This window comes from Scyliorhinus canicula, chromosome 21, assembly GCF_902713615.1.
Source record: "Scyliorhinus canicula chromosome 21, sScyCan1.1, whole genome shotgun sequence".
Taxonomy (NCBI): domain Eukaryota; kingdom Metazoa; phylum Chordata; class Chondrichthyes; order Carcharhiniformes; family Scyliorhinidae; genus Scyliorhinus; species Scyliorhinus canicula.
This window is the reverse complement of record NC_052166.1, coordinates 66,219,275-66,232,535: the sequence shown is the minus strand read 5'-3', so window position 1 is coordinate 66,232,535 and position 13,261 is coordinate 66,219,275. Positions and strand designations below refer to the sequence as shown.

Genomic DNA, 13,261 nt, shown 5'->3' with positions numbered 1-13,261 from the left:
TTATTACTAATAAGGATCATTATTATTATTATATATGGTGATAGTTTTGGACAACAGAGCTCAGGCTCGGTGGCACCGGAGGGATGGGACTCGGATTTGATTGGTTGGCTGATGGCCAATGACTTGGCCAAAAGGCCGTATTCCGCCCAGTAACAGATGGTAATTCATAGGTTCCACTTTGGCTGACATGCTCCTGTTCGGCTTTATATGAGCAAATTCTTCTAATTTCAATTCAATTCATCTTTTGTTGTTAGTCTGAATCGCAATACTTTGCCTCTGCATTAATATGATTCCCGCTCCCTCCCTGCCCCCACCCACTGTGCTAACTTGCTGCCGGATTGATCCAGAATTTAAGCGAGAGGCTCTGGTCCCTCAAATTTCCTGTTCAGAATCTATTCTGTACAGTTTTGCTTCTATTTATGCTGGAAATTACTCTTGTTCTGTCTGTGCCGATTTTGCACCATTTTTTCTGTTATTTGAGGGGTCCGTTGTTTAAAAGAAATTTGGGAGACATCTAATTAATTTTTTTTAATTCATGCTTTCGCCAAAAATCAATTTCACCCCAATATCTTTATTTTGGATGGCTCAATTCCACCAATGGCTCTGCAAGCCCATTGAATCTACATTTTACCTGTTCTTAGCCAGGGTGTCCACTTCATTATATCACCCAGGGAGTCACCCAATCAATTTTGCTCAACTACAAATATATCCCCTGTTGCAAAGCAACATTCATGGCTCAGAGTGCCATCATCTTAGTCCTAGCAGAAGTCAAGGAGAAAATTAGTTACAAATCCTGTACCAGGAAATATCCGGTTCCTCTTTCATCATCTCAATGTCTCTTTGAAGCAGCTCATTCTTGTGCTCTCTAAGAACCAGCTCCTTGGTGACTTCTGCTAATTCCTCCTCTTTCTCTTCAATCAACCTCTTGGACACATTCAACTCCTCCTCTCGTTGTTCCAACAGGTGATTTTTCTTCCTCAGCTCGATCTGAAGAAAAAAAAAACAAGAACCAGAGAGGAAGATAATTTGGGGCTTTGGGATAACAACTTACAAAAACGACATAGGTGGCTGAGCTTACTGCCAATAATGAGAACCAAAGTTAAAAATCAGAGATTTGCCTTCCTTCCCATCCCAAGAGATATGGGGCGATGAAAAACAAACACAATCAACACCAGTCAAAAAATATAGTTGAAAATAGATCTGTATGGGGTTGTAAGAGGTTGGGAAGCTTCTGGGAGACGGTTTGGAACCACCTTATCAAGGATAGACGGAGCTGAGGTGAAGCCAGACCCCTATAGTGGCGGTCTTTGGGGTTTCAGAGCCGCTGGAGGGAAAGGTGGCCAATGTCATGGCCTTCGCCTCTTTGATTGCCCGTCGATGGATTATTTTGAAGCGGAGGTCAGATACACCATCAGGGGTTGCGGCCTGGCTGGGGGACCTGTACAGATTTCTCCGGTTGTAAAAAATAAAATTTATCTGAAGGGGGTCCGAAGAGGGCTTTGAGGTACGGTGGACGCTGGTCATGACAATATTTGAGGAGCTGTTTGTCGGTTGGGGGGCTAGAAGAGGAAAAATGTACAAACTGTTAACTCTGTTTTGATGGAATGTGTTGTTAATATTGTTTACATTTGGAATTAAATATCTTTTAAAAAAGAAAAATAAGGGCGGCACCGTGGCTAGCACTGTTGCCTACTGCACCGAGGACCCAGGTTCGATCCCGGCTCTGGATCACTGTGTGGAATTTGCACATTCTCCCCGTTTCTGCGTGGGTTTCACCCCCACGACGCAAAGATGTGCATGGTAGGCGGATTGGCCATGCTAAATTACCCCTTAATTGGAAAAAAATAATTGGTTACTCTAAATTTTTTTAAAAAAGGAAAATAAGGGGCTGCAAGTTGACACAGTGGTTATCACTGCTGCCTATGGCGCCCAAGGACCCGGGTTTGACCCTTGCCCCAGGTCACTGTCCGTGTGGAATTTGCACATTCTCCCAGTGTCTGCGTGGGCCTCACCCCACAACCCAAAGATGTGCAGGTTATGTGGATTGGCCACGCTGGGGAAAAATAAAAATGAATTGGGTACTTATTCATAACAAAAAAGAAAAAGCCAAATAAATGGAGTGGAAGGCATACTACACAATTTATTACCAGCTTTTAAAATAGCATTTTCCCATGGCTGTTGCTAAATCTTACTTCATTTTTTAACGATCCCACTTGGTTCATAAGACAGTCAATTTTCTTCTCATACTCGTTCATCTTCCCATGTACAGCCTCCTCTTCATCTGTGGAGAGATCACTCAGGTGAAGTGTTGAATGGAATTTTTCAGCAGTGTCAACAGGAGTTATATCTAGTCGATGAGTTGGGCCCTGGAATAGAAAAACATGACAGCAATAGTTATCTATATATAGTAATTATCAGCCGCTACATACCTGATGTCTGAAAAAGGTAAAAACTTACCAGATGTTTGAATTTATTACTACCCCTTGGCCTTTAACATAATAAAATCCCTCTGCATTTCACAGGAACAATATAAAACAAAATTGGATCCAGAGCCACTCAAGGTGATACGAGAGCAAATTTCATAGAATTTACAGTGCAGAAGGAGGCCATTCGGCCCATCGAGTCTGCACCGGCTCTTGGAAAGAGCACATTACCCAAGCCCACACCTCCACCCCATCCCCATAACCCAGTAACCCCACCTAACACTAAGGGCAATTTTGGACACTAAGGGCAATTTAGCATGGCCAATCCACCTAACCTGCACATCTTTGGAAATAGACAAAAGCTTTGTCAAACAGGTAGGTTTTCAGGAGTATCTTGAAGGAATCGTAGAATGACTATAGTGCAGGCGGATGCCATTCAGCCCATTGAGTCTGCACCAACCCTCCGAAAGAGCACCGTGCCTAGGTCCATTCCCCAACCCTAACCCCACAACCCAGTAACCCCACCTTTTGTACACTAAGGGGCAAATTAGCGTGGCCACTCCACCTAACCTGTACATCTTTAGACTGTGGGAGGAACCCACAGTACCTGGAGGAAACCCACGTGGACAAGGTCACCCAAGGTCGGAATCAAACCAAAGTCCCTGGCGCTGTGAGACAGCAATGCAAACCACTTTACTGTCCATGGAGGAGGAGGAGATAGACAGGTAGAGAAATATAGGAGACGTAAATTTCAGAGTTTAGGACCTAGGCAGCTGAAGATACAAATCGGCAATGACAGAAGCAAATAAAAACAGGGATGCTCAAGAAGCTAGAATTAGATTAGCATGGGCAGCACAGTAGCACAAGTGGATAGCTTGTGGCCTCACAGCGCCAGGGTCCCAGGTTCGATTCCCCGCTGGGTCACTGTCTGTGCGGAGTCTGCGCGTTCTCCCCGTGTCTGCGTCGGTTTCCTCCGGGTGCTCCGGTTTCGTCCCACAGTCCAAAGACATGCAGGTTAGGTGGATTGGCCATTCTAAATTGCCCTTAGTGACCAAAAAGGTTAGGGAGGGGTTATTGGGTTACGGGGATAGGGTAGAAGTGAGGGCTTAGGTGGGTCGGTGCAGACTCGATGGGCCGAATGGCCTCCTTCTGCACTTTATGTTCTATGTTCTATGGATTTTGCAGAGAAATGTGGAACTGGAAGAGCTTACAGAGAAATAGGTGGTCAAGACCATGGAGAGACCTGAAAACGAAGATTAGAATTTTAAAATTAAAGGGCTTTACTTAACCAGGAGACAATGTAGGTCAGTGAGCACAAGGATGAACAGGACCTGGCGCAGGCAAGGACTTGAGTAGCAGTTTTGGATGACCTCAAGTTTAGAGAGTAGAAGGTGGGAAGCTGATCAGGAGTGCATTGGAATAGTCAAATACTGAGGTAACAAAGGAATGGAGGAGGGATGAAGTCAGATAATGTCATAGGAGCAGAAATCATGCGGTCTTAGCAATGGTGCATATTGGCTGGAAGTTCAAATATGAAGGTAGTGAAAAGTTATGATTCGGCCTCAAGACAGTTGCCAGGCAGAGGACTGGAGTCGGCAGCTAAGCAAGAGAGTTTGCAGCAGGTAACAAAGTCAATGGTCTCTCTCTTCTCAATAGTAAATTCAAGAAGATTCCTGCTCACCCAGTACTGCATAGCAGACAAGCAGCAACTGTGGAACAGTTGAGAAAAGTGAGTGAGAGTTGGGTGTCCCACACATTGCCTTTGGGGTCAGATTGATCACAGATTTATAAGAACATCTGTGCAGAAACTATAGTATAACTGCACCCTCAATAATAAAACAAGTGTGTCCAAAATAATCTTGATACAAACCTCCCATTTGTAGCCAACGTTCGTTACAGATGTTTTGCCTGGCGGAATCCATGGGACCTTGGTCTTGACTTTACTTGTTGCTCGCAGATTACCACATTCCCAGGCTCCTTTCAGTCTTTTCTACACATTCAAAAGGTATAACATAAAACAGTGCAACATGTTTGCCTAATTTTAACAGATTACGTTTTGTCACGTTTGGCTGGTTTAGCACACTGGGCTAAATCGCTGGCTTTTAAAGCAGACCAGCAGCACGGTTCAATTTCCGTACCAGCCTTCCCGAACAGGCGCCGGAATGTGGCGACTAGGGGCTTTTCACAGTAACTTTATTGAAGCCTACTTGTGACAATGTGATTTTCATTTCAAAGAACAATCCTTTGGAAACTGCAGTCTGCCAGTGCAAAGATTGATGTTTTAGCAAACATGAAGCTACAATTGTCAGCCAAGGTAGAATCAAATAAGCAAAATATAATTTCTGTTAATTAAAGAATGCAATTTATTTTTAGCTAGGCATGGAAATGGAGGAAGAGTGTGTGCACAAGACAGCAACTGAGAGACACACTAGTATTTTCATTTACTTATAAGATTCTGGTGATTTACCTGGACTTTCTTTGCTGGTCTTGGGCTCTTTTTCACATGAACATGAACAGGAGTAGTTTCATCAACGTGAACATGAAGCAGAGGAGAGGTTCTGGTTTTCATTTCTCTTCTCGGCTGATCCAAAGGAACACAAAGGAATCAAATTACTTCTGCCTCCTCTTTTAACGAGGAAATTTCTAACAGGAAAAATCCTTTTACATAGTACGCAGGATAAACATGATGAAAGAGAACACCCTAATTACACCTCGAGAACCTGCAGTTGAATGCGGTCATACCAATAGGAGACACAGCAATACACAATAGGATTTCCTTTCCAACCCCACAAAGGATCAAGTTGCTCCAAACCAATTCACAGGTTGATACAAACCCAACAGCCCACTCTGAACTGACTGGAGCTTCTCCAGGTTTGCGCTTCCATGCATAAAAGAGCTTCCTGAAGTTTCTAAGGAAGCAGAATCAAAACATCGATCTTCACAATTTCTTATAAAGATATCACAAACTTCAGGACTACAAGAACAGAAGTAGGCTGTTCAATCAGATCGCAAATTCATCAACTCACTATTCACGTCCCTAAATATGCTTATACAATCTAAGAATATTTTTTTAAAAAACTACAAATCTCAGTCTTGAAACTTTTAATTGATCCACCATTCACTTTTAAAATAATAATTTTAGAGCACCCAATTATTTTTTTCCAATTACAGGGAAATTTAGCGTGGCCAATCCACCTAACCTGCACATCTTTGGGTTGTTGGGGTGAAACCCACGCAGACATGGAGAGAATATGTAAACTCCACACGGACCATGACCCAGGACCGGGATTTGAATCCGGGTCCACAGCGCCATAGGAAGCAATGATAACCACTGCGCCACATACCACCCTGATCCACCATTCACATCCTTTTGGGTGGAAGGAGTTCCAGATTTCCACCACACTGTGGGAAAAGTGCACTGCATTTTTAGGTGGGGTTACAGGGATAGGGTGGAGGCGTGGGCTTAAATGGGGTGCTCTTTCCAAGGGCCGCTGCAGACTCGATGGCCCGAATGGCCTCCTTCTGCACTGAAAATTCTATGATTTTATGGTCTCACTAATTCTCCCACCAGAGAAAATAGGTTCTTCTACCAAATCAAATAGCATGGTCATTTTAAACACCTCAATTGGATCAACTCTCATCCTCAAGGGAATACAATCCGTTTTAAACACGCTCTTAAACTCTTTTAGCTCTGGTATCATTATAGTGGACCGACAATTGACCCAGTCCAAGGACAACTTATCAAAGATTTATTTTTAATCTTTCTGGAGGTGCAGTACCCAGAACCAAATTCAGTACCCTTAATTAGGGTTGACCATAGCTTTGTACAAATGAAGTACAACTTCCTTGCATTTATATTGCAGCCCTGGAGATAAAGACACTGTACAAATATTTGTTTGTTGTACAAAGTAAGAATCAACGTACATTCACTGGCAACCTGATGTTTGTATTTATAACTGAGACAGTCCATTTAAACTTTTCATGCTGCAATTATAGCCCACCCCCAGTCATAGCAGTTTTGCAACTTCTATATCTAGTTCCTCAGGAGTTCCTTTGCATTACAGGCAAGGTTTCACCAAATGCTACAGCTACTATTTGCCATTCAACTATGGACGATATAACAAAAGATATTAAAAATAAAGACAGAATTTATATCCAATTATACCCTGCCCTCTAATGCTCTTGTGCCTGAACTACATTTGGTCTCATTCCCAATACGCAAAAAAAACACAGGAGAAGGACGAGTTCTTCAAACACAAAAGAAAATAATTTTCTGCGAGTTCTTCTAAACTTTAAAAAAAAATTGAGTGTACCCAATTAATTTTTTCCAATTAAAGGGCAATTTAGTGCGGCCAATTCACCTACCCTGCACATCTTTGGACTGTGGGAGGAAATAGAGAACCCAGAGGAAACCCACATAGTCACCGAAGACTGGAATTGAACTGGGTCCCTGGCACTGTGAGCACTGTGCCACTGATCGTGGGCTTCAACTTTACTTTGTTGCCTGTTCCTCTCTTCAACGTGGAGACCAGAACTGCATACAGTACTCCAGACATGGCCTCATTAGAACGTTGTATAACCCTCGCAAGCCTCCCCCCCCCCCCCCCATGTACTCTAATCCCGTTGCAAAAAAGGCCAAAATCCCATTTGCCTTCCTAATTGCTTGCTGTACATGTATGCCAACTGTTTACGTTCCTTGCACAAGCTCACCCAAGTGTCCTCGAACTTCAACATTCACAAGTCTGCCACCCTTAAATTTAGCAAAAACACAGCTTCCCCATTCTTTCAACGAAAGTGAACTACTTCACACTTCCTTATGTTATAATCAATCAGCCATCTAGCTGCACACTCACTTTGGCCGTCTCTATCTCTTTGCAGCCTCTGTGTACACCAAATAGAATCCCTGCAGTGTACAAGGCGGCCAGTTGGCCCATCGAGTCTACACCAACCTCCAAAAGGAGCATCCTACCTCGATCTAATCCCCCGCCCTACCCCTGTAACCCCACCCAACCTACACATCTTTGGACACTAAGCGGCATATCAGCATGGCCAATTCACCTAACTAGCACATCTTTGGACTGTGGGAGGAAACCCACGCAGACACAGGAAGAACGTGCAAACTCCACACAGAGTCACCCAGGGCTGGAATGGAACTCGGGTACCCGGCACTGTGAGGTGGCAGTGTTAACCACTGTGCCACCATGCTATCCCCACAGCTTAGTTTTCTACCCAGTTAGGCATCAGCAGCAAACTTAGATATATCACTCTGTAAATGGTTGAGACCCCAGAACTGATGCTCCAGTATTTGTTACTTACCAAGTTTAAAGCATTCCACTCTTTGCTTCCTGTATGTTAACCAATTCTCTATCCATGCTAATATATTACCTCCAGTTCCATGAGCACATATATTGCCCATTAAATGCCTTTTGGAAACTGCTAACTTTAGTCCATTTTACAGTGAAAAAAGCAGCAATAAATTCTAATCTTACCCAAATTAATGTGCTGTATTAAATATACACTGAGCATTAATCACTGAGCAAGCAACTTGTGAAATGATAACCATAGTAATACAGTAAACACAGAAAAACAAGCGGTAAAGAAAAAGACACTATAAGCTCACAGTTTATAGTTTACATGTGCTGCAGGGAAACAATGACTAGGGAAAGTGGTTTTGCTGCTATTACTTATTTGTACAGAGGCCATGTGATATAAAATTGGACCATCTCTCAATAACTATAATGTTTGACAAATCTTTGGCTATAACAAATCTTTTGTAGACCAGGAATTCACTGCACACTACAATCCCTGCTGGAGGTGCTTCTGGACAAGTCAGATCCAAGGGAGAACTGAGCCTATATATTTTGTATAGAAATGTGGAGAGCATGACGGCACGGTGGCGCAGTGGTTAGCACTGCTGCCTCACTGCGCCAAGGACAATCCCAACCCCGGATCACTGTCTGTGTGGAGTTTGCACATTCTTCCCGTGTTTGTATGGGTCTCACCCCCACAACCCAAAGATGTTCAGGTTAGGTGGATTGGCCACACTAAATTGCCCCTTAATTGGAAAAAATATATATAATTGGGTACTCAATTGGGAAAAAAAAGAAACGTGGAGAGTGACTACTGAAGAGTCAAAGGGTCTGCTGATGAATTTTTAGCACAAGAATAAAACATTAAACAAGATATTACACAACTCCCTTCATCCACAACTATGTTTCTCAACCCCATTCTCCTGCGTTCTCCCCATAATCCCCTGATGCCATTATTAATCAAGAACCTATCTTAAAGACACTCAGGTGGGGCAGCACGGTGGCGCAGTGGGTTAGCCCTGTTGCCTCACGGCACTGAGGTCCCAGGTTCGATCCCGGCTCTGGGTCACTGTCCGTGTGGAGCTTGCACATTCCCCCCGTGTTTGCATGGGTTTCGCCCCCACAACCCAAAGATGTGCAGGCTAGGTAGATTGGCCACGCCAAACTGCCCCTTAATTGGAAAAAATGAATTGGGTAATCTAAATTTTAAAAAAAGACACTCAAGTGATTTGGAAACATCCTGTCAATGTTCAGTCTATCTAGACCTCTCAATATTCTACAAGTTTCAATGAGACCCTCCGCCCCCCCCCCCCCCCACTCTAAATTCCAACGATTACAGGCCCATAGTTCTTCAAAATAACAAGTCCTTCATTCTGGGGATCATTCTTGTGAACCTCCTTTGGACCCTCCTAAAGTACAGTACAGCCTTCCTTCGATATGGGGCCCAACCAGAGTCTTCTACAGCCTCAATAGTACATCTCTGCTCTTGTATTCTAGGCGTCTTGACATTTGCCTTCCTAACTGTCAACTGCATGTTAACCTTAAGAGAATCTTGAACTAGGACTCCCAGGTCCCTTTGTGTTTCTGATTTCCGAAGGCTTTTCCCAATTAGAAAATAGTCTATATGCCTCTATCCTTCCTACAAAAGTGCATAACCTCATTTTTCCACATTGTATTCCATCTGCCACTTGTTTGCCCTCTCTCCTAGCTTGTCCAGGTCCTTCTGCAGCCTTCCTGCTTCCTCAAACTACCTGCCCCTCTAACATCTTTATATCATCTGCAAACATTTTTTTTTTTTTTTAAATTTAAGAGTACCCAATTATTTTTTCCAATTAAAGGGGCAATTTAGTGTGGCCAATCCACCTATCCTGCACATCTTTTGGATTGTGGGGGTGAAACCCACGCAGACACGGGGAGAATGTGCAAACTCCACACGGACAGTGACCCAGGGCCAGGATTCGCACCCGGGTCCTCAGCGCCGTAGGCAGCAATGCTAACCACTGTGCCACCGTGCTGCCCTTATCATCTGCAAACTTAACAACAATGCCCTCACTTCCTTCTTCCAGATCATTAATATATATCGTTACTATCATTACTGTCACAGGAAATTAAGTTAATTGCAACATCTTGCTGCCAAAAAAAGTTTGCACTCAAAGACAGCTTTACAACTAATGCACAAATCAATATTTAAAATCTATTTCTAAAACAATAAAAAAATTCCTTCCTTCTCTGCAGTACCAAAGACAAAGTAAACACACAACGTCATGGAAGAGCACAAGTTATATCATGTCTCCTAAATGCTACACAGTTAAAGTCAAAATCTTGCTTGGAATCTAGAAAAATACATACATTCTGGAAATCTTACACTTGAGGCATTTTGTAATTTCCCAGTTAGACAGCCATCTTTGTACTTTTTTTTTGCACACTCAAAAACAATTTCCATGTTTGCAAGAGTTCCAATATGGTTAAAATTAAGGTTGATTCAACCTTGCAAGGAAGTGCCTGTTTAGCCTGATGTGTCGGATACTCTCCTCCACAGCACATAGCCTTAGCTAACATTCCCATGCAGTGCAAAGAGGAGCCTGTAGGAGGTACCATTCTTTCAAAATAGGTTTGGAGATCTCACCTTTTACCAGGGCAGAACTGGGTTTGTTCAATGGTGGAGGTGGAGCAAGGGGTTGGTGTCAAGATTCAGCAGAGTAGGCATGCAGGGAGGAGTCAAGCTGGGTGTAGGGAAATGTTGATGTACCGTGTCCGAAATGAGCTAGGTACAATAATAGTCAGTGATAAAAGAGCCTGGTTATGGAAGACAGGCAGGGGCTGTTCCCAAAATGATGGGATTGGGCTAGGTGGATATGGATCAGGAACCACCCCATCACTTCATTCCCATATAGCAATCAGCTCCAGCAAATACAAGTTTCAGCAATCACTGTTGGTCTGGAGTGAAATAGGCCAGAATGGGTAAGAACACCAGGTGATTAAAGATCACAACCAAAAACATAAAATGCTGGAAAATTTCAGCAGGTCTGAAAGCATCTGTGGAGAGAGTTGGGTCTGGATGACTCTTCGTCAGAGGTAGGCGATTAGTAAATAGTCACCATCACTGAGACCAGCTTTCACATCCAGATATATTAGTTAAACTGCGATTCCAGCAGTTGTCACGTCTCAAAGAGCATTAGTACGAGCCTATGGATGATTAGTCCAGAGATATCACCACCACTATACCACTCTTAATTGCCCGTTTGCATGGCTCAGCAAGGGATAGGTAACACATGCCAGTCGTGCCACATCCCATAACACAGCAGAAGAAAAATCCAAGAGCTACCTCAAAGCAGAAAGAGCTGGCCATTCATCGCATTGGCTGTGGGATCTTGCTCTGCACAAAATGGCTGCCAGATTTCCCCACCCACCAACTTAACAACGGTCAACGCGCCCCTTCATTTGCTACTCGCATCAATATTCTTCAATAAAGGGTGCAGAGCCTTCTCTGTTCCCCCCACGCCGCACTGAACCAGGCCGTGCCGCTGCTCTGTCCCCGGGCGGGAGGCTCCCCTCACCATGCGAAGCGCCTGTTGCTAGCGGCCGCTTGAGGCGGTTGCCCTGGGCTGGCCGGCGGAGCCGCCCCTCCTGACGTCACTTCCGGACGCGCCTTCCCCGCTTTCCATTGGCGCATTCGAACACCCTCAACGGATCATCCTCGACGGCGATTGGCTGTTCCGCTGTGACCCGGCCCCGCCCCTCTACCTCCGATTGTCAACCGTGAGCTGCCCTTCCGGGTTAAAGGCTGGGGGGAGGATGCTGGGTTACCACGGCAACCGAACCCAGGCCCACAATGATCCCTCCCTCATCGCACCGAAGATGCTTCCCTTTGTTAGCCGAGGTATAGAATAGCAAGAGCAACGGAGTTAATCCCAAACTGTGTAAAACACCAGTTAGATTCACAACTCGAGAGTAGTTTCAGGGCGGGAATTCCAGAGTTTAGACAACTGAAGTCGTGACTGCCAAAGGTGGATATGCATGAGGTCCCAAATGGAGAGTGCAGAGATATTGAAGGATTGTAATGCTTATTTCTCTAAATGGTTGTCTCCATTCAGGGCTGAGAAATCTCACGGTTCTCCAGTCTTGCCTCATAATCTGCTGCTAAGAATGAGACTCGTGGTCCACCTGTGCATCTTAAATGTCCTCCTTGTATCTCAAAAGACCAGAACTGGACACATTATTCAAGATGTGTAGCCTGACAGGAACACAATATTGCATAATTGCAACCAGTATTTGTTCTCACCTTGTACTCTACCGTTCAATACTGAGTGCGGACAGTCTTCTGTTGGTTTCTCCTCATGATCTCAGGATGACTCAATGCGTTTCACTGCCAACACTGTTGTATACTAAGTGTAGGCTGCTTTCCCCTTTGCGGGGATTTAAACTGAGGATCACACCTAACGAGGGGCCTTCACAAGTTACCTCATACGGCAAGGGAATTGAACCTGCACTGCTGGCCTTGCTCCTCATCACAAACCAGCTGTCTAGCCAAGTGAGCTAAACCGTTCCCTGTTGCATTGTAGGAAACGTGACAGCCAATTTGCACAAAACAAACTCCTACAAACAGCAATGTGAGGGTGACCAGAATTCTTTTAGTGCTGTTGATCAAAGGACAAATATTGGCCCAGGACACTGCTGTTCTTTGAAGAGGGTGTATAACTTTTTACATCCTCTGAGAATGCAGGTGAGGCCCCAGTTTAACGCTTCAACTGAAGGGCTGCATCGCCAACAGTGCAGCACTACCACAGTACTGGAACAGAATATCAGCAGAAATCTTTGTGCTCAAGTGTCTGGAATGGGGGCAACGGGGTGGCACAGTGGTTAGCACTGGGACTACAGTGCTGAGGACCCGGGTTCAAATCCTGGCCCTGGGTCACTGTCTGTGTGGAGTTTGCACATTCTCCCCATGTCTGTGTGGGTTTCACCCCCACAACCAAAGATATGCAGGGTAGGTGAATTGGCTACGCGCCCCTTAATTGGAAAAATAAATAATTGGGTACACTAAACTTTTTTTTAAAGTGCTGCAATGGAACTTGAACCCACACCCTTCAGAAACAAGTGAGCTACCAACTGATGCATGGCACACTATTTAATTATGTAGGTACCCAAGCCCTGCCTCATCTGACTCTCACTTTATGTCCACATTTCAACATGGTCAGGAGGGGAAAACTTGGTTGATTGTGTGGTTGACTGTGTTCATCATGGATAGTCAGGATGAGACCGAGAATCGTTGTAGGTCCGTAATGCACCGCTTACCCGGTTATGAAAATTCCACAATGTACAAAACATTACCTGGGGCTGGTTTAGCTCACAAGGCTAAATCACTGGCTTTTAAAGCAGACCAAGCAGGCCAGCAGCACGGTTCGATTCCCGTACCAGCCTCCCTGGACAGGCGCCGGAATGTGGCGACTAGGGGCTTTTCACAGTAACTTCATTGAAGCCTACTCGTGACAATAAGTGATTTTCATTTCATTTCATTGCCTTCTGCAA

At 44.4% G+C, this 13,261-nt stretch overlaps 1 protein-coding gene across 5 annotated transcripts in view; it reads right to left on the bottom strand.

The window, feature by feature from the left end:
• The window catches only part of odf2a (outer dense fiber of sperm tails 2a), a 47,177-nt gene extending 35,826 nt beyond the window's left edge, over positions 1–11,351 (bottom strand). For 3 of the 5 annotated variants that reach the window (XM_038781551.1, XM_038781555.1, XM_038781554.1), the window contains exons 1-5: positions 11,058–11,346; positions 4,891–5,004; positions 4,294–4,413; positions 2,193–2,366; positions 800–987 (exon numbers count right to left, since the gene is read on the bottom strand). In XM_038781551.1, the coding sequence (XP_038637479.1) occupies positions 800–987; positions 2,193–2,366; positions 4,294–4,413; positions 4,891–5,004; positions 11,058–11,081 (620 nt within the window). In that variant the 5' untranslated portion in view covers positions 11,082–11,346. Of the gene's footprint in view, positions 1–799; positions 988–2,192; positions 2,367–4,293; positions 4,414–4,890; positions 5,005–10,358; positions 11,003–11,057 lie in introns of those variants that run through there. The other 2 variants (XM_038781552.1, XM_038781553.1) reach the window with 2 other exon arrangements.
• Positions 11,352–13,261: the final 1,910 nt, after the last annotated feature.